Below are 20,535 nucleotides of genomic sequence, written 5' to 3'. Positions count from 1 at the left end.
GGAATCTAAGGCCATCATACCATTGTTGTCCACAGCATTATTACTCGGCTGATCTGCAAGGCACGTTACTATGCTGTACGCGGGCTCGGCATCAGCACCAACGCCCAGCCTTGTCGCCTCAATAACCATCCTCGTTTTCTCATATTGGTCTTTTTTGCTTTTGACGCACTCCTCGATCGATTTGGACGCTCTTCACGACTCCACAACGGCTGACCTGCCTGTCTTCGGATCCACGTCGGCTTACGTCCAGTCAGCCTGTGCTCGATGAAGGCTCTCTTGGCTTACCTTGGTACCTCAAACGACGGGTGTCTGTACACCATCTCTTGTGTTAGGCACACAATAAGGCCATGTATGGATTCAATATTGCCTGCGCCGCCTCCAATTACACATCTCACAGGTAGTCAGGCACCAGAGTGCCAAGATTGGTGGCCGTAGTCGGGACATCCATCACACACTCACGAACGTTCCTGACATCTTCAAGCCATGTCAGAACTGTCTTCCTAGATGCCCAGTGGCGTCCTGAATCACCGCCAGTTCTGTTCGTGACCGCCGCCAGTGACCCGTGACGTTCGGGGATTTGTTCAGCTACTTGCGCTAGAACCATCCCCAAATCTTTTTCACGTTGCAGGCTCCTTGCTTTTCTCTTGTTCGCCCTCGTATTATCAGATGGAGGTGACTAAAATAGTCACTTGCCGGCAGAGGGCCCCGACCAACGGGGAGCCACCGCCGCCTCGAAGCACCCATGTCTCATTGGAAGCTCGCTCCACGGTACAGGCGTCTACCGCCATGCGGGGATGACTAGCAATGTACACGCACATACAGAACGTCGCGTTTCTCTCCGGCAGAGACCTCCTCGCTGTAATTACTCCCCCGTCCGAGCTGGAGCCAAGCACGCTGCGGCCGATCTCTCACGCCGCCTGCGTAGGGTCGTATTTTCAGCCGAGAGACTACCTACATGCCCAAGGTAGCTTGCTCACCCGATCAGATGAACATGCCCTTCCGTTATAAAACACACTTTCCGGCCCCGAGCCGCCTGGTCCGCTTTGCTATTCTTCCGGTCCACGGTGTAATTAGTTGCCAAAAGCAGTGTTTTCGGTAGATTCACCTCCTGCTTTTGTGTACATTGTCCCATTTGGCCTGGCCCTGTTCTTCACTGAATTTTGCCTTGCCATAGTCCATTCGTTCAGCGGTGTTGTGTGTGTCCACGGGGACAAATCATTCGTTACCAACCCCAAGTTGTACTTCCCGCATACTTTCACGATGCATTTCACCACCTTCGCTTTCGCGGCTGGTCTCGGCTTAGTCGCTGCACACGGCGCCGATGCTGGCGACAGGCTTCCCGTGCCCCAGATCATGACTGGGAGACGCGCCATGCAGGACTTCACTGCGGCCCGTCGCCAGATTCAGCGCCGCGCTGCGGAAGTTGAGCCGGCGCCAGCGGCGTCGGAGCTGGAGGCGCGTCAGTCCGTGGGCCGCTGCGGTCCGGACTACGACAACCAGGTCTGCGACGATGGATACTGCTGTTCCAGCGCAGGGTAAGTCATGTCTCTGCCCCAGATGTTTCCAAGACGTGGATATTGAAATGTATGGCAGATGGTGCGGTCAAGGGTATCTCTATTGCTCTGCGCCGTCGTGCATGATTGAGTACGGCCCGGCATGTGATGCCAACATCCGCCCAGACGGGCCGGACACGACCAACGTCGCTCGCACCAAGGTTGGCCCGGTGCCTTACGGCGAGGCCATCTATCACTGCGAGCAGTACGGTGACATTGCTTTGAGTTTTGATGACGGACCTTACATCTACACCGAGGATCTGCTGGACAAGCTGAAGGTACGTCTTTATCAGGCAGGTACTCTGACGAATGAGTTTGGCTGATCTCTGTGTAGGCGTACAATGCCAAGGCTACCTTCTACATCACCGGCAACAACCTCGGCAAGGGCAAGATCAACGACCCGACCACCAATTGGCCTGCTCTGATCAGAGTACGTGAATTCGTTCCAGAATTCTGGAATCGCAAACTGACTTTTGCCAGCGCATGATCGCCGAGGGCCACCAGGTTGCTAGCCACACGTGGTCTCACCAGAGACTCACGACCATTAGTGCAGAGAAGTTCCGCAACCAGATGATCTACAATGAGATCGCTTTCGCCGACCTGCTGGGTTACTTCCCGACTTACATGAGGTATGCTACAACTCTCTCTCTCTCTCTGCAAAGAAGACCTGGCTGACATCTATAGACCACCTTACTCCGCCTGTGACGCTACTTGTGAAGGCTACTTGGATGACCTCGGCTACCATATCACCTACTTCAACCTGGACACTGAGGGTTACCTCCACGACAGCCCGGAGCTCATCCAGGACTCCAAGGACATCTGGGACGACAACGTCGAAGGCAAGGACCCCGCCAACACCAAGTGGCTGCAAATCGAGCACGACCCTGTCTACCAGTCCGTCTACAACCTGACAGACCACATGCTCGAGTCCCTTTTCCGCAACGGCTTCAAGTCCGTCACTGTCGGAGAGTGCCTCGGCGACCCCCAGGAGAACTGGTACCGCTCCGTTGGCGACGCCCCGCCCAGCTCCGGCACGACCACCACCCGCGTCACTCCCACTACCCTCAGCACCTCCGTCGCTTCTCCCACAGGAACCCTGACGCCCTCCACAGACGGCCGCTGCGGCCCCAACTTTGGCTTCACGACCTGCGTCAACGAGCCCGGCGCCACGTGCTGTTCCTCCGCCGGCTGGTGCGGCAACACCGCCGATCACTGCGGCGCGTCCTGCCAGCCCCTCTACGGCACCTGTGCCATTTCGGGCGCGTCAGCTTCGAGTGTACGTGTGAGCTCTGCGCCGCCGTCGTCATCGACCCCTGCGAGCTCATCTACTCCCGTCAGCTCGGCTAACGGGCCTTCAGGTACTCCGCCGGTGAGCACCAACGGCCGCTGTGGTTCGACCCAGGGCGGTACAACGTGCATTAGGGAGCCTGGCGCCACGTGCTGTAGCCAGTATGGTTGGTGTGGAAGCACTACCGACCACTGCGGCACGGGGTGCCAGCCTGCCTTTGGCACATGCAACTGAGTAATTCAGTTGCACGAAATGCTGTGTGCTTGATCGATCTCATGACTTCTTCTTCTTCTATCCCCTCATTTTGATGAGACGTGGACTACTTTTAGTGTGTAATGTCTTAATGGAACACAAGTTCTTAGGTTCCGGCTTATGAAGGAGTTTAGGGTATGCTCGGTGGTTGTAAAAAGGGCTTAATTGACTACCATGATGAAATGGACTGTGGTATATGAAAGGCATTGAGGTGATACATTCAATAAAGATGTGAACACATAAAATTCAGTCACTTGACCATTCAAGATACACTGGCTCTCACTGTGCATGATGGACGTGATGAACAGGTTCTCGAAGCTGCAAAATCTCCAAACTCATCTCACATCGCAAGCCTCCTTTCCTCCTTCGAACACTTTACGCCGAGTACTGTTTTTGTTCCAAGACACTGGCTTTGCAGCAATTTGAGAGGAAACCGTGAACACAAGCAGGTCCCGTGACGTGCGAATGATCATTCACGGCTTTCGGTTTCCATTATTTCACGCGGCCGAGGGAGTTGGTCGACTGCTGCGCCCGGAGTGGCGCCGCACCGGCCGTTCCCGGGTCGGTCTTATTCAAGGACTTGATATCCGGCCGCCAGCTGTCGTCCCGAGGCTGCTGGATTTCATTCCCTGGAAAGTTTGACTGAGGGTTGATAAGGTGCCCGATTGTCTCAGTGAGCAATAGCGAAAAAGATGCTTATCGCTGCTGGGATGACTGCTGTAGGTCACGGGCTATTAGCGAGTGTTACTAGCGTTGCGGGGAGCGGATCCTTGAGTCAGGCCGACATCGCCGACACAAAACCCAGTCCCTACCACCTTCCTCAGTCGTCCAACGCTGCATCTAGGACCTCATGCCGTAACCTTTGGCAAGAACGACTGGCTGCAATGAAATCGGCCTCAAGATTGAGACCTGGTCAGGATGCTGAGGGACGAGTGACAGTGACACCCAGCACATCAGCCCGACCTCCGATTGAAGATATCGATGACCAGGCCAACTACGATGATGCGGAATTAGAGGCATCTGGTTACCATCGAGAGATGCCGAGGCAGTTCTCTACGTTTTCTCTGTTGGCTCTGTCCTATGCTGTAATATGCACATGGAATGGTTTCGCCAGGTTAGCATCTCAAATCTCAGGTTCTCCAGACATCCCACAGTAACGTAACTGACTGGTTGTCCTATGCAGTGCCATCGGCAATGGTATTAAGCAGGGATCATCTGCTGGCAGCATATTCATGCTCTTTCCTGCGGCTTTGTTCATTGGTATTGTATCATTGGGGATGGCCGAGTTGACTTCTGCATTCCCCGTCGCCGGCGGGCAATACTACTGGGCCTTTATCCTGTCTCCCCCGAAATGGGGGCCATTCATTTCGTACAGGTAAGTCAGTACGTTCTGAAATTCATGAACTATTCTTAACTCGCCGGAAAGCACTGCCGTAATAAGTGTACTAGGCATTTGGCTTGGAGGCGCAAGTACATCCAACTTCATCTCTGGCATGGTCCTATCCATTGTGCAGTTCATCAATCCCGACTACACCATCGACCCATGGCACAAGTATCTTGTTTATGTGGCTATCATGGTACTTGGAGCCACTATCAACACTCTTGGAGCCCGGAAACTACCGGCTTTGACTGGTTTCATCTGTACGTCTGCGAGATTCCCTCGGAGATGGTAAAGCTCTCGACTAACTGCCGAGGAAAGTCGTATTTTCTATGGCAACCCTAGTAGTAACAACTATTACAATGCTCTTCTGCAGTTACCCCAACTACAACTTAGCCAGGTGGGTATTTACGGACAACACGATATCCAGCGGATGGGAAAGTCACTCTCTCGCATGGGTGCTTTGCTTCGTCAACAATCTCTACGGGTTCCTTGGAACAGATGCCGGTGTCCACATGACGGAGGAAATCCCGAATCCCACTGTTACTGCCCCCAAAGTGATCGTGGGTATTCCCGCAATTCGCTCACCGCAAGAGTGTGCTAACAGGACTCAGATGTACCCAGTAATAATCGGACTGGCAACAGGTATTGTTCGAGCCCTGCGGCCACGATACTTTTCGCACTAATGAGATTCCAGTTTTCCCGTTTGCATGCACTTGCATGTTCGTCATCAAGGATATTGATGAGATTCTGAATGCCCCTAGTGGACTTCCTTTGATCCAGCTATACTATCAAGCAACAGACAGTCGAGTCATAACCGTACTTCTCATGGTCGCCTTCGCGGTATGCTTCTTCGCTTGCGTGGTCGCAATCATAACAGGGTCATCCCGAGCACTTTGGTCTGCTGCACGCGACGAATGCTTTCCGCGATCCGATTTGTGGAAGCAGATAAGTCCAAGATTCGGAATGCCTCTCAACGCTGTCATAATACAGGCGGCATTTTCCATCGTAAGAGTTCTTCGTTTTGCGCCAGAGAGAAACCAAAACTAAGGAGTTACTAGGTCTATGGATTGGTCTTCGTTGGGTCAGAGACGGCATTTGAGCTCATGGTGAGCGCTTCTATCATCTTTCTAGTCGGATCCTACGTCATCCCACAGGCCATTCTCCTATTCGTGGATCGTCACGAGCTTCTTCCTGAGCGGCCATTCAGCTTGGGACGATTTGGCTACGCTGTCAACTTCATATCGACAATCTGGACTGTGTTGCTGGTAATTGCCTGCTGTCTTCCCACCGAATATCCAATAACACCTTTCAACATGAATTACAACAGGTCAGTGACTATATCTGCACAGGAAGGACCAAAGGCAGTCGATAGTCCCTGGTGGAGCCTGATAGCTAATGATTCACAGCATTGTTGCATCGGTGTTGTTCTTCTTGACTTGGTTAGGGTGGGTGTTTTCGAGAAAGGGTGTCTTCCGCGGGCCAAGCATCGACAAAGCTACGCTCGCGTCAAGGAGACGAAAGCATTTACGAGGGTCTACAGTAGATGCGCACACCCCGCTGCTTGAGACACAATGAAGCCGCAATTTTCATGGTGATGGATGCGAACTGAGGAGATAGTGTGTTGCTCATTTCGTTCTTGATCTAGTCCCTTTCAAGATGGGCCACTGCCTCCTTTTCAACCGAGACTCGCCTGCCGATTCGCTCCTCCTCACTCTTCCCAGATGCTGCTTGTCGCATCCTGTGCATGGGTCGCTGGAAAATGGCATCCATTTCATCCAAGCTCAAGCCACTCGTTTCAGGAATGAAGAACAGCGTGTAGATGAAGGCAAGGATGCACCATCCGACAAAGAACAAGAAGGCACCCCAGATGTCCATACTGCTCAGGATGCTCGGTGTTGCTTTTGTGATGGCGAAATAGAACAACCAGTGAAATCCTTGGGACAACGCACCACCAAACGATCTAATACGATTAGGCTAAAGCTCCGCACCGAACAGGTATGGTAAAGTATAAAGTCCCACAGCCCATCCAAGAGCGTGGATGTAGATGATGCCGATGGCAGCGTCTGATGCCCCTTTCGGTACTGAGTCTGGGTCTTTGGTAAAGTACTTCAGATAGCCACTGAGGTAGGCGCGACAAGCAGCCTGAATTGTAATGCCGATAATGAGAGACTTTCGTCTGCCGAGGACATCGACAAAGACAAGGGAGGCGACAAGACAACAAATCATCTTCGCAACGGCGTATAAGCCCGAAGAGTAGACTTTGACACCAGCACCCTGAACTCCAATGTAGCCGAAGATCGTTGGAAGATAGTTGGTAACCTGAAGTTGCCAATTAGCAAACGGGGTCCGCCAGTTGAGGTCAGTTTACTCACCGAGTTGGCGCCGGAAAATTGGGCAAGGATATAGGCAACGATAGTCAACTGCACCCGGCGGAGATTCGACCGTACCATAAAAGTCTCTTTCATGATAGACAAATACCCCTGCCCCAGACTGCTGGTTCTCATCATCCAAGTGGGTTTCGATCAAGGCATACTCCTCCTCCAAGTATGGGTGATCAGCTGGTAAACCACGGAGCTTCACCAGAGCGTCAAGGGCATCCTTCTGCTTTCCCTGAATGGCGAGCCACCTCGGCGACTCAACTGAAAAGAATGACAAGCCGACAGCGATTGCGGGGACAAAGGTCTGAACGAACCAGGGAATCTGGTACTGAAGACTGTGCTCCGATGAAATGTTGGTGCTGCAGCCAAACACTGTGAAAATGCCCAGTGCCTGGCCTCCCAACATGCAGACGTTGAACCACAAGGTCATTAGACCTCGAATGCTCTTTGGGGCCATTTCAGCGATGGACATTGGGCCCACAACCGTGCAAGCACCAATTCCCAGCCCGGCAATGATGCGTCCGACATAAAGTACGCCATGGTTTCCGTAAGAGAAGCAAGATATCAAAGATCCGGCAGCATAAATTGTCTGATAGAGGCGCATCGACCAAAGACGTCCAATCTTGTCGTTGAGGAAAAAGGACAGAAATGCTCCGACGCCTGCACCGATGTTGACGAACGAGACGAGGTTAGAAATCGTTGTTTTGCTATTCGAGCCTCCAAGGTGATAAGCGTGTTTGAATGATTCGAGCTCGGTGATTGAAGCAGCAGCTCCTTCGTCCCATCCTATCAAAGATATGGCTAGTTAGTGAAAGACATCAAAGCTTGAAACTAGGTGGTGGTGAAATACAACCTTTCGGGCAGCCCCCTAGCGCAAATGCAGCCACAGTGACAAACAGATGCCAGTTAAAAATTCCGGAAGGCAATGATTTTACGCCATTGACATATTTCGCAAGGGATGACTTTTTGAGAGCGTCCATTTTGTAACGTAAAGGCTGGCAACTGGATAGCAAATATCCTGAACGCTCGAAATGGCTACACCAATTCGACCAACCCGGAGGAGGCTATTATAATACGGCGTGTCATTTACTTGCAAAACCCTCGTACCCCAATTTCCCCAGATTCACGGACTCAGACTACCCCGCATGTATTTTCAGTCCCCAGGTTTGGCTTTCGGGGCAGCGCCGATGGCATGATGCCCCGCAGGCTACATCGGTTCTTACCGATGGTAGTGGTTTTGACGAAGAAGGTCGAGTCATTGAGTCTCAGGAGGCCTTTATGGCAAAGCATTACTGAGAATTGCTGTAGCCTCATGCTATCATGCTTAGAATCTTTCACTCGGATGGACGGCAATACTATCGGTACAGCTCCGAAATGCTTACATATGTTGTCCGCCATGCTGGCCGGCTGCCGCGGATGACAGCACGAGAAATGCAGGCAAGTTCATCACGAATACAGATGAACCTGACGACCCATTGAACGAAACGTCGTACGAGGGTAGTTTGGATGTTCCCGGCCGTTCCAGGCGGAGGCTAGCTGCTGAGATCCGTACTGCAATTCGCACGTAATGAAACTGGCGACGTCTAATTGGCACGAACCTACAGCGGGTATCATGTCTGCTTATTAAGTTTCAAGCAAGAAGAGGGAAGGAAAGAACAAAATCGCTAACGTGTAAGATACCTTATCGACTCACTGGATCAGGACCACACCGAACACAATCCTCATCTACGTCATTCGGTTGTTTCAATTAAATCCGTCACTTTCCGGAAACACGGAACAACGGCACAGGAGGCTACTTATCACATATTAGTGTCAAAAGTGCAGAGAGACGACCGAATGTTCTTTCGGAAGTATCCGATGCAGCGTGAAACTCTCAGGAGTAAGGCTAGCAACACCAACTGAAAGCGATATCTAGCTCAAGCCTCACCTTCCTAAGATGGATGAGAGTCCAAGCAAGAGCAAGGGTCTTCAAAGCGAAGAGACAATGATTCCGGTTCTACCTAGGAAATGTATATTCATAAAAACATATGGAGTCTGAGAGACATGGTCGTCCAGAGGTCTATGTTACTCTCTTTATAAGCCAACCCACGTAAACTTCGCTGGGCTCGCTGTTGATTAATAACCCATTCTGCGTATACACAGGCTGAGCGCTGGCAACTAAACCGAGAATCTCTAAAGAGAGGCCGTGGCTGCCTTCTTCAAAGGTCTCATGATAGACTGCTGGGTCATATTTGCGACCATGTTCCCATCTTGATCCCAAAGTCTGGCTTCGGTGTACGTCCTCCCATCGCGTCCTGTAATGGTTTTCAATTCTCTGAGATGCCACTTGTCCAAATCTATCTCGCCAGTGAAGAATCTGAGCGCGAAGTCAAGACTAGAGCACGCTGCAGCGTCGTCTAGGAACATGTAGTTGTGTGTGAGAGGGATGAAAGACAGCGCCCCATCTAGGACAAAGCCTAGGCCGGCAAACCGGTCTTGAAGTCGCTCCATCGGATGGCGAGACCGAAGCCAATCGGCCGTGGTCTTGGAAGTCAGAGGAAGGCCATCTTGGGGTGTTTTGGCTTTCTTGGCCACGCCGTGGAGATTGTTGGGGGCAACGCCCTCAGGCGTCATGCGACTTTCGAGGAAGCGGGCGTTCAGACCGAAAGTAACGAGGTACAGCTTGCCCAGCTTCTCTGATACGACGCCCTCCCTGACCAGCTTCTCCGCTGCCTCAGTCGGGAGAAGACCCTTTTCTGGCGGAGAATATGACCTTGATGGCGGTGCTGAGTACAACAATAGCGAAGCAGGCTCTTTCACCTGAAAATCCGCCAGCATGATCATGCACAGTCGCGACTCTCCATTATCTTGGTCCTGGCTGATCTCAATGAGTCTTGTCGCGAAGGTTCTGGTGTCGCGAACTCTGCGAACTGTACTTTTCAGCTTCCGATCCGTCAAGGCTGGACCAAGATAGTTGCCGGTGACTGAATAGAGAAGGTACTTGGGTTCAACCGTGTGGCATGCTGATGAGATGCCGAACCCGATAGTGCACCCTCCGTAGGCGATGTTTTGCGCATTTCCCATGCGCCCAGGGTTAATGCGGCTGGCAAACCTGTCAGAACCGAGGTCGTCCGCGGCGACCTGCTCTTGCAAGGTGGCCATGGTGGGGTTAGGTTCGTAGAAGCGCTGGGAACTTGGAGTGATGGTTTCAATAATGGCACCCTTCACCGAATTTAGAGTGTAGCTTATCGGACGAGCCCAAAAGCTGGTTAATGTATTGATTCTTGATGATCAGTAATCGTTCATGTTTGGCGGGGAGCTTCAGTGTGATTTCGGTGAGTTGGCCGTAAGGGGGTAAGACAAACAACAAACAGCCGAGGTTGGGCGCTTGAGCGCTAGAGCTCCGATGATATGCGAATGTGGGGCAACCAAGCGCTACCCATGGATGATCGATTGTTTGCGCCTCGCAACCACCAGCTGACAAGCGAGGTAAGGCTTGAGACAATTTCTTGGGATCGCTATATTTTGGCAAGTTGAAGCTCCATCGATGCACGACTCGAAGGCAGAGTCAACTCACTCGTCTCTTCAATGAAGACTGGACGAGCCTGCAGGAGCAGATATCTCGGCACAATGGGTGTCTAAAAACAGACGTACTAATCCTAAAGTGGCGGTATGTCACTCTTCCCATCATGTAAACAACCACCGGCGCGTCTCCAGCATAACAACACAACATCTACATGGAGAGGTTTCCGGGTGGTCTTATGAAGTCCCAATGGAAAAGAGAGAGCTTGCACTTAACTCCGGAAGATTTATCTCACAGAACTGGGAACAGCGAATTATCACCGAAAATTACCGATGGACATCATTTGTTGGACTGAAGTGCTCGGCATGACTTAGTCTAACGGTGTATCCCAAACGAATTGACAAGATATTTATTTTTGCAACCGAAAACTGAGAAAATTGATTCCGAGTTGTAATAAAATAATGACGAGAACGAGAATACTCAATCAACCTTCCGTCTGGGTCGCCAAGAACTTATTCTGCGCTTCGAAAACTGTCTGAGGCGTGCGTCCAACCAAATCCTCATATATCTCGGGGTCTGTCGCACCTTCAAGACCAAACAGAAGACACTGACTTTGCTCATTCAGACCAAGGGATTTGCGCAAAGCCTTGTTAGAACTGGAGCTCAGAAGAAGCCCCATGCTCGCAGCTGACGACTCCCCACAAACCACAGGGACATCTCCTTCGCACCCCTCCGCCAGATATCTCATCCCATCAACCGCAATTGAGTCAGAAACTGAGACAAAGTCGCTAGCAAGCCATTCAAGAAGTTTCCATGCTGCCGGAGACGGGCCTCGACAAGCCAAGCCAGCCATGAGAGTGCGCAGGCTGCCACAGGACTGGCGCATTTCTCCCGCCTTGGCACTTTGCAACAAACAGTCTGCTTGGTTTGGCTCGATAACGACGAAACGTGGAATCTGAACAGGGTGACCCAGGTCTTGAAGCTCCTGAAAGTGCTTGTAAAGGCCCATGAAGACCGCTGCCGCGATGCTACCCACTCCACCGCAAACAAAGACATGGGTAATGTCCCCTGCGCAGGGCAGCATTTGGAGCGTCTCCTCGACCACGACCATGTAGGCATTCATGACAGTCTTCGGAATGATTTCATCGAAGTCAGACCACGAGGTACTGCTGACGAAATGCCAACCGTTCATGTGGGCATCCTCCCTTGCCCGACGAACTGACTCCTCATACTCTCCATCAACTCGAATGACCAACGCTCCGAGATCTGTCATCGCATTGGCACGGCCTTGGCTCACATGACTATGGATGTAATCCACGCATCGACAGCCAAATATCTTGGCACCGTATGCGAGTCCTCGGCCCTGATTGCCGTCCGTCGCGACACATACAGTCACGTTCCGAGTGAACGCGCCGTATTTTCCGCTGCGCAACTCTGTGGACGATGGCCTAGCTCCAGTCTGGCGAAGAACTTCGTCTGCAAGGATGGAGTAAACAGCGTATGGTGCACCCAAGGCTTTGAAAGAGCCTAGAGATTCGCCGAATCGCTTGCTCTCATCTTTGACAAAGATGTTGCCAACTCCCAAACTGTTGGCAGCATGAGGTAAAGCTCGTAACGGCTGACATGTGTATTCTGGCCAAGACTGAATCTCATTAACTGCAGCCTTCCAGCAACCAAGATTTTGAACACAAACGGCAGCGGCTGATGCTGTTGACTTGATGAGGCGGCGATCGCTGAGATGGTGGGAGTGAGTGATCGTCATAATGAGCAAAAGAAATTTCGATAATGATCCGAAAGATTGAAATGGCAAGGGAATATTGTGTATGATTTTCGATTACAGGAGCTATGGAAATAATCACTAGTACTTATAACCTCATGAATCGGCGCCCAAGTCCTTTGCCGGTTGTGCATGTTTTTTGTGGTCTTTCTATGACACACAGCCCCTGGAGAGTTCGAGAGTATCGGATACCTAAGACAATCGAACGGAGACCTGATGAAGTGCCGAGGCAGTCACTTGAAGCATATTGAGGCGGCAAAATATCGCCAGGCCGAATTTTCCCCGCAAATTGTACACAATGGAACTTATCATAAGTTGCTAAGCAACATGACCGCTTCAATAAATCGAAATCAATTCCTGCGCATGTTGCACTAATATAAGCAAAATTTTGTTAAATTTCGCAGTATTGATAGAGTTTCTTCGGTTCTTGGTGTCGGCGCCGATACCAGAGACCTAGCTGATGACTCGAACGTGCCAACGGTGGAAACGGCGAACTTGCATCTTTGCCGAGACGGGTTCTTGTCGGCAAATTCACACCTTGCCGCTTCTTCGTAATCTAAAAACACTTGTGCGATCTTTAAATTGTAGAAACCAATTGCATTAAGTTGTATTATAAGAGAAGAAGAATATGATATTGAATGGTGATATTCAGGAACAAGTATCCATGTTCTTGTGGTATTGGTGAGATACTCTCCCAAAGCTCAGATGACGTCTCGAGACACATAGGCCTGTTTAAACAGACACACAAGTTGCGTGTGTCTCGTGACTGGACAGACTGAGCATCCCCCCTTTAAAACGCTCTGCATTCAACCAGCCCCTTCTCATAGCTTCCGTAGACGGTTCCGTCGCAAGCAAGAAAGCCCATAGCAGCAAGTGCAGACGCGGCACCTCCGCTGAGAGCGCTAACGCCAAGAGCAGCAACTCCACAACCCATGACCTCAAAAATTGCAGTCTGCATAAGTGCGTCCATACACTTGTTACACTCAGTGGTAGAACGGGGTTTAGTAGGCCTACTAGATTTTTTAGCGTTTTCAGCGTTTAGAGGTTAGATTACTAGCCCCCTTTAAGAAGTAAGAAGTTAGCTTAGATATTATTATTAATCCTTATAGATTAAGAGGAGAATTTACTTATTTTTTAATAAATTTTTAAGTTTTTAATCCTATTCTTTTTATTTTAGATCTATAAAATAAATAAGAAGTTTTTTCCTTTTTTTTTTAAAATTATAAGTTTTAAAACTATAAAGTTATATAGCTATAGTAACTATATATACTTAAGGGTATATATATATTACTATATTATATAGCTCTTAGTTATTAAGTTTATAACTATTTTAATAGTATTTAGAGGTAGATTCTTTCTTCTTTTAGATATCTATAAGAAATACTAGAGAAAAGCTTATTCTTATATTAAATAAATAGATTAATATAATATATATAATAACTATAACTATTATTACTAACTATATAATACTAAGAAATATAATATATTAATAGGAGTTAAGTAGTTATTTATAGACTTAATTTATAATAAGTAGAGAAGTATAATAGCTAAGTATAACTTTAGTAATAAGAATATAAGGATATAAAAAGACTTTAAAAAAGACCTTAAAAGTATTATAGCTTATATAATAGGGAGTATTAGATTTTTATTTATTTTTACTCTTATTACTCTTTAATATTATAAGCTATTAAAATTAAATTAGATCTACTTAATAAGCTTTTTAAACTAATAAGAATATAAAGCTTTATAATATTTAAATAAAATAACTTCTAGGAACTAATAAGTTTATTATAAAAAAATAAAATAAATTTACTATAAAGTTATTAATAATTTATATAACTTCTAATAAATTAATTAATAGAAACTTAGAAGAAAGAATATAAAGTTAACTATAGAGATTTAAAATAGTATAGCTAATTAAACTTAAAATTAATAAAGGTAGAGGTATAATACTTATTTATTTAGTTATACTTTTTTCTCTTATCTCCTTTTCTTTTATTATATTTTTAGAAAAAGTAATAATAATACTTAAGNGATTAAAAAGACTAATATTTTTAATTACTTAAAAATAATAACTTATATATTTACTATCTTAATTATTAATAACTATTATAGCTAAAATATAATTTAAAATAATTAAAGAAATATTATATAAAGATATTCTAACTCCTTATAACCTTACTACTAAAAATAAGTTTACTAATATATTTAATATCTAAACTAAAGTATTTAGGAATATCTAAGATTAAATTAAAGTAATTTTAACTTCTAAAGATAACTTATTTAATAGCTCTTCTAGTTTATAAGCTTAAATTATTAATATTAACTTTATTAAGGTTAACTATACTATTAATAATACTTACCTCTATACTAAAACTAATAGAGGTAAAGAATAAGCCTTTAGTATTAATCCTTACTATATTTTAAATAATAATATTTATAAAGTTTAATAATAACTTATAGCTCTTATTAATAATATTTATTTTATTTCTATAAATTAACTAATAGGAATTATTAAATAACTAATAGAGTTATACTTTTAATATCTTATACTAATTATAATAAATCCCTTCCTAAATAAGAATACTTTTATATTTATAAATAATAATATTATAGATTTTATTAAAACTTATAACTTTTAATCCTATAAAGTCTATTAAATTAATAAGGATAAACTAATAAAGGTTTACTTCTATAGTCTTAAAAACTTAAAGTAAAGTATTAAATTACTAATTAAAAACCTTAATAATTAAGAAGTTACTAAAATTACTTTTATTAATTAATATAATATTATAGATAAAAGCTTCTATTAGGACTTTAATAAAGAGCTTTAAGTAATTAAAGATAAACCTCCCCTCTCTAATATAGATATTATTAGTATTATAACCCTCTTTAATTATATTAAGAACTTATATTATAAAGCTATTATAAAAGAACTCTTAAAGTATTAAGACTAAGATCTTATTTACTTTATTTATAAATACTTACTAAAAGGAGCTATTAAAGTTATTATAAAAGCTCTCTTTTATAATATTATAAACTTATTCTAAAAGTTTTAACTAAATATTAAGTATATAATTATTAAATAAATAGCTAGAGAGACCTCTTATATATATATTAATAAAAAGAAAGCTATAAAAGTAATTACTCCTTCCTTAATTATTAGTTTTATTAAACCTATTAACTAGTTTATATAAATTACCTATATTTAGTAGTAATATAGTAATTTAAAAATAGTAAATTCTAATAAAGTTATTACTTTTTAAGAGTAAATATACTAAATATCTCTTAATAATAAAGATATTAAGGAATAAATAAAAGTATTTATAGCTAGTATTTAGAAGCTAAATATAAATATTAGCTAGTAGTTTAAATTAATATAGAATAGTTATATTATAGATATAAACTAAATATTTATAGTATAAAGGAATTATAAATAGTAAAGAGAGGTTAGCTAATTTATAAGTTTAACTACTATAAACTAAATATAATATAATATACTTAGGATTAGAAGTTACTACTTTTATAAAATAAATAGATATTATATAGCTAAATATAATATTATAGATAACTTAAGGAATACTAAAGTAATATACTACTTAAGGAGATAGTATATTAGCTCTTATACTAATTATAATATTATTTAAAATAGTATTATTAATAAAGAATAGAAGAACTTAATACCTAATTTAGTAACTATTTAGGTTTATATCCTCTAAAATAAAGTATACCCTTAACTAGAAGTAGTAATAAAGTAATTCTATAATAAATACTACTTAAAGTAAGTATTTAGCTTAGAATTATCTATTTATTATTAAGAAACTATAATTATAGTAGATAAAACTTAGAGAGAATAAGAGGAGGTTAAATAATAAGTATTAATAACTACTATTAATTATATTAATATTAAGTATATATATAGCTATATAGTTNGAATCTTAATTATATAAGAGATAAAGAGTTAGTAGAGGTTAATATTATTATTAAAATAAAGAATAATAACTTCTAATATACTTTATATAGTAACTCCTTAATAAAGAAGGTTTATTTTATAAACTAGATCTTAACTTAATAAGGTATTATACTTATAGAAGGTACTTAAGTTAAGGAAGTAATTAAAAATAAAATAATTATATAGGTCTTTTTATAACCTTAGTTATAAGGACCTACTTATTATAAAAAAACTAAAAAGCTATACTAAATAACCCTCTTTTTAGACTTAAAAGAAACCTATTCTTAAGCTATAACTTTTTATAGTAAAAAGTAGATAAGTAATATTACTCTATTAAAATAGTTTCTCTTAAATAACTAGCTAGAATATAAATAGCTTAAGTTTTAATATATAATAATATATATAAAGTAATATTAAGACTAAATATATAGTAGTAATATAGTTATTATTAACTTAGCTTTAGTTAATACTTATATATAAATTAAAAACTAAGAAGTAAATATTAAGAAACTTATAAGGAAATAAAATAAGGAATATAAAACTAACTTATAGTAGCCTAAGAATAGTAATTTTAGATCTATAAAAAGTAGTACTAATATATTAATAGAAGAACTATAACTTATTAGAAGAAGCTACTATATTAATATAAATATAGTAGATATCTTAATATTATAAAGCTTTAAACTAACTAATATTAAGGTTTTAGCTATAGAAGACTTTTAATAACCTTAACTTAAAGTTATACTTTACTCTAATAGAAAGTATATAGTTACTATATATAACTTTATTATACCTTATTTCTAAGTAGCTATTTAAATTAGATATTATTTAGTTAAGGAATAGTTAAGAATTATTAATATTAGCTCTATAGTAAATATTATATCTAAAGACTATATTAACTTTAATAAACTTTAAAATAGAGTTATATTAACTTTAGTTATAATTAGAGGCTTTATAGATATTATATTAAAACTATAGTTTATAAGTACTATTATAGAAGATATATATATTAGTAGCTACTATATACTTAATATAAGTTTCTTTATTAGCTTATTTAATAAGACCTTAAAAAGCTTAATCCTTAGTAGCTTTTTTATTTATTATATTAAAATAAAGCTTAGTTATATAGATAGATAGATTAATAGTAATTTTTACTACTATATTACTTAATACTTATTAAAATATACCTTTAGTTTCTTTATTAACTAGTTTATAGCTTTCCTTCTCTATATTATCTTTAACTTAGATATATTTAATAAGATTTAGAACTTCTACTATATTCCTAAAGAGGAGGGAAACTAGAAACTACTACTATTATACTTAGTATAGTAACTAATTTATTAGAATTAAGAATAGATAGAGCCTTAAATCCTACTATAGAGGAGGATTATAAGATTAGTAACTAAAAAGATATTTAAATACTTAATATTAAGTAGTTATTTTTAAATATAGTAATATAAACTAAATTTAAAAATAGAGATAAAATTAAAAATACTTTTAATTATAAGAATAAACTTTTTTAGTAGATTCTTAAGATATTAATCTAATAAACTATTACTCCTAAAGTTATTTCTATAACTATTAAACTTATTAAATTTAAGAACTATAACTTAAACTATATCTATAAGAACTAGAAGATATTAATAAACTATTATAGATCTAAAGTAAGTTTAAAAAGGAAAAAAGCTTTATTATAAGTAGAGGAAGTATATAAAGCTAGTCTTAATATATTAGCTATAACTAAGGGGATCTTAAATATAGTAAGAGTACTAAATAATACTATATTTTTTAATAAATTAGAGAAGTCTTATAAATAGCTTTTAAATTAATAAGATAGTAACTTAATAAATATTTTNTTTCCTTAAAATAATATTACTATATAGTTTAAAACTATAAAATATATTATACTCTACTATAAAGCCTTTTTATATAAAGACTTTATTATAGTAAATATTATTAAAACTTCTTAAATAATTTAAAAAGTTTAATATACTACTTACTATTTTAGTTTTATAAATAGATCTAAGTAGGATAAATACTAAAAAAAGGTTCTATATAAAGTAGCTTTTACTAAGTTTAAGTTTAGTTTTAAGCTTTTAGAATAGCTCTTATTAATTAAGGTTTATAAATTAGTAGCTATTTCTAAATTTAATAATAAATAAGGTATTAAACTTATTTAAGAGAAAGTTTAAGTTTTCTATTACTCTTAATAGAGTAAGAACTTTCTAAATAAAGCTATTATAAAAATAAAAATAATATTTCTCTATAAAACTTTAAATAGAGGTTAAAACCCTCTTAATATAGTTAAAGTTAATATTATATATAAAACTAAAGATAAGAAGATCTACTTTATTAATAATATACTATTAAATAATACTATTTTAAAAAGAAACCTTAAGTAGAAACTTAAAATATAAACTAAGGTTTAAGAAAAGCTTAAGATATATACTAAAGACCTCTTTATAGACTTAATTATACCTAAGTTCTTTAATATTCTAATAAGAGAGCGTTTTATTTAAAAATAACTAGATAAGCTATTTAGTATTATACTATATTTAACTAATTAAGAGAAAGCTCTATTTATATAAGTCTAAAAGAATAGGGAGATAGCTATAGTATAAGAATTCTTCTATTATAGATCTATCTACTTATTAGTAACTTTACTATAATTTATTTAAACTATTCTATATAAAGTATAATAAACTNCTTAAAATATATTAATCCTAAAAGTACTTAAAGTTAAAGTTATTTAGATACTTAAAGACTATTTATAGAAAGGTATTCTAGAGGAAAGTTATATATTATACTAAAACCCCTTCTTTTTTATAAGAAAAAAGGATAAGAAAATATACTTAATTAATTTAGTTACTTAGATTAATAAAGTTATACTTTAAAATATAACTTTACTTCTAATAGGAGATAAGTTTTTAGAAGACTTTACTATATATTAATTTCTCTCTCTATTTAACTTCTTCTTAAAGTATAACTAAGTTTTATTAGATATAAAGAGCTAAGACCTTATAATATTTACTATATTAATTAGATTACTATATATATATACTTTACTATAAAGTATTACTAACTTTATTACTTAATTTATAAAGGTAATAATAAAGATCCTATATAACTTAATTCTTTATTATTATAAAGCCTTCTTTAATAATATTACTATTAAAAGCTTTATAATATAGTATAATAATAAAGAAGTATTTAGTTACTTAAGAATATAGAAATTTATCCTTAAGTATATTTAGAATATTAATAAAATACTACTTAACTTTAAGTTAATAGAGTACTTAATCTTAATAAATAAATCTTAATAGGTTTAAACTACTATAGCTATTATTAGATATATATATAGTATTAATAGTTAATACTTAAAATAGTTAAAAATTATTAAGATAACTAAATAAGAGGTTTATAAAGGACTTATAGAACTATATACTTTCCTTAGAATTACTTTATTCTACTAAATATAAGTTATTTACTTTTTAACTATTACTAAACCTTTTATAGAGCTTATAAAGAAGGATATTAAGTTTATTTAAAGTTCTAATTAATAAAAAGCTATAAATAAACTAAAATATAAATTTATATTATCTCTAATTCTTATTAGACTTAATTATAAGTTTAATAGAGGTATTATCTATTTAGTAGTTAATATTAATAGTATAGGATAGGGAGCTATACTTAGTTAATTTATTAATAAGAAGAGATATATTTTATAATATAAAAGTAGTTTATAAATAGAGGTAGAGCTTAATTATAATATAGGAAAGAAGGAATTTTAGAGCTTTCTAAAAGTATTAAAATAAGTATATAACTATCTCTTTAGTTACTATTTTATTATTAAGATAGATATAAAGATATTTATAGCTTAGATTAATAGTATAGCTTCTAATCTCCTTAGTGCTCTTATTATTTAATAGATTATATAGATCTATATATTTAACTTTAAAATCTAATATATACTAAATATATAGAATACTACTACTAATAGCCTCTCTAAGAAGCTTAATAAGCTTTTAGATAAATAAGATAAGGAAGTAGAAGGAGAAATTAATAATTAGATTAACTAATAGATCTTTTTTATAGATATATAAATATATTCTTTTTTTAATAAGGCTTAAGATTATAGAGATATTTAAGCTACTATAGATATTATAGTTATAACTATTAGTAATAATAATAATAAATAAGATACCCTCTTTATAATACTACTATTAGTATTAAATAATTTATAGACTTAGTTAATAGAGTTTTAATAGATTATATACTTCTTTAATACTCTCTACTACCTATTAGGTATTCCTATAAACTAATATAAATAATAGTAAGTAAAAGCTATTAGCTATACTCTTTATAATAGGTTTTTATTTATATACCTAAATATTTATAAGCTAATACTATAATATATTATTAATAGTACTACTAAGAGAAACTATCTTATTA

At 39.1% G+C, this 20,535-nt stretch overlaps 6 protein-coding genes across 6 annotated transcripts; 2 read left to right on the top strand and 4 right to left on the bottom strand.

Annotated features, from left to right (window-relative positions):
• Nucleotides 1–1,260: 1,260 nt before the first annotated feature.
• On the top strand, nt 1,261–3,075 carry GCG54_00007938 (putative peptidoglycan-N-acetylglucosamine deacetylase; the record flags this gene model as incomplete). The annotated part of the gene is made up of 5 exons (XM_045407912.1): nt 1,261–1,535; nt 1,594–1,831; nt 1,888–1,983; nt 2,034–2,182; nt 2,238–3,075. 5 exons carry the CDS (start codon nt 1,261–1,263, stop codon nt 3,073–3,075), a joined length of 1,596 nt encoding a protein of 531 aa, XP_045257045.1.
• A 902-nt stretch (nt 3,076–3,977) lies between these two features.
• Nucleotides 3,978–6,049, top strand: GCG54_00007937 (Choline transport protein; the record flags this gene model as incomplete). The annotated part of the gene is made up of 8 exons (XM_045407911.1): nt 3,978–4,207; nt 4,277–4,468; nt 4,520–4,734; nt 4,793–5,034; nt 5,086–5,116; nt 5,169–5,479; nt 5,533–5,801; nt 5,881–6,049. 8 exons carry the CDS (start codon nt 3,978–3,980, stop codon nt 6,047–6,049), a joined length of 1,659 nt encoding a protein of 552 aa, XP_045257044.1.
• A 66-nt stretch (nt 6,050–6,115) lies between these two features.
• Nucleotides 6,116–7,309, bottom strand: GCG54_00007936 (putative quinate permease; the record flags this gene model as incomplete). Its single annotated transcript, XM_045407910.1, has 4 exons — nt 6,116–6,408; nt 6,463–6,793; nt 6,847–6,894; nt 6,953–7,309. The coding sequence occupies 4 exons, from the start codon at nt 7,307–7,309 to the stop codon at nt 6,116–6,118; spliced, it is 1,029 nt and encodes a 342-aa protein (XP_045257043.1).
• A 1,715-nt stretch (nt 7,310–9,024) lies between these two features.
• Nucleotides 9,025–9,993, bottom strand: GCG54_00007935 (uncharacterized protein; the record flags this gene model as incomplete). The annotated part of the gene is made up of 1 exon (XM_045407909.1): nt 9,025–9,993. The coding sequence occupies one exon, from the start codon at nt 9,991–9,993 to the stop codon at nt 9,025–9,027; it is 969 nt and encodes a 322-aa protein (XP_045257042.1).
• Nucleotides 9,994–10,838: 845 nt separating this feature from the next.
• GCG54_00007934 (uncharacterized protein) lies at nt 10,839–12,116 on the bottom strand (the record flags this gene model as incomplete). Its single annotated transcript, XM_045407908.1, has 1 exon — nt 10,839–12,116. The coding sequence occupies one exon, from the start codon at nt 12,114–12,116 to the stop codon at nt 10,839–10,841; it is 1,278 nt and encodes a 425-aa protein (XP_045257041.1).
• An 805-nt stretch (nt 12,117–12,921) lies between these two features.
• On the bottom strand, nt 12,922–13,101 carry GCG54_00007933 (uncharacterized protein; the record flags this gene model as incomplete). The annotated part of the gene is made up of 1 exon (XM_045407907.1): nt 12,922–13,101. One exon carries the CDS (start codon nt 13,099–13,101, stop codon nt 12,922–12,924), a length of 180 nt encoding a protein of 59 aa, XP_045257040.1.
• Nucleotides 13,102–20,535: the final 7,434 nt, after the last annotated feature.

The sequence above is a fragment of the Colletotrichum gloeosporioides genome (genome assembly GCF_011800055.1).
Source record: "Colletotrichum gloeosporioides strain Lc1 chromosome Unknown consensus_104, whole genome shotgun sequence".
NCBI classification, from domain to species: domain Eukaryota; kingdom Fungi; phylum Ascomycota; class Sordariomycetes; order Glomerellales; family Glomerellaceae; genus Colletotrichum; species Colletotrichum gloeosporioides.
Note: the sequence above shows the minus strand (reverse complement) of the source record. Positions and strands in the feature narration are given on the sequence as shown.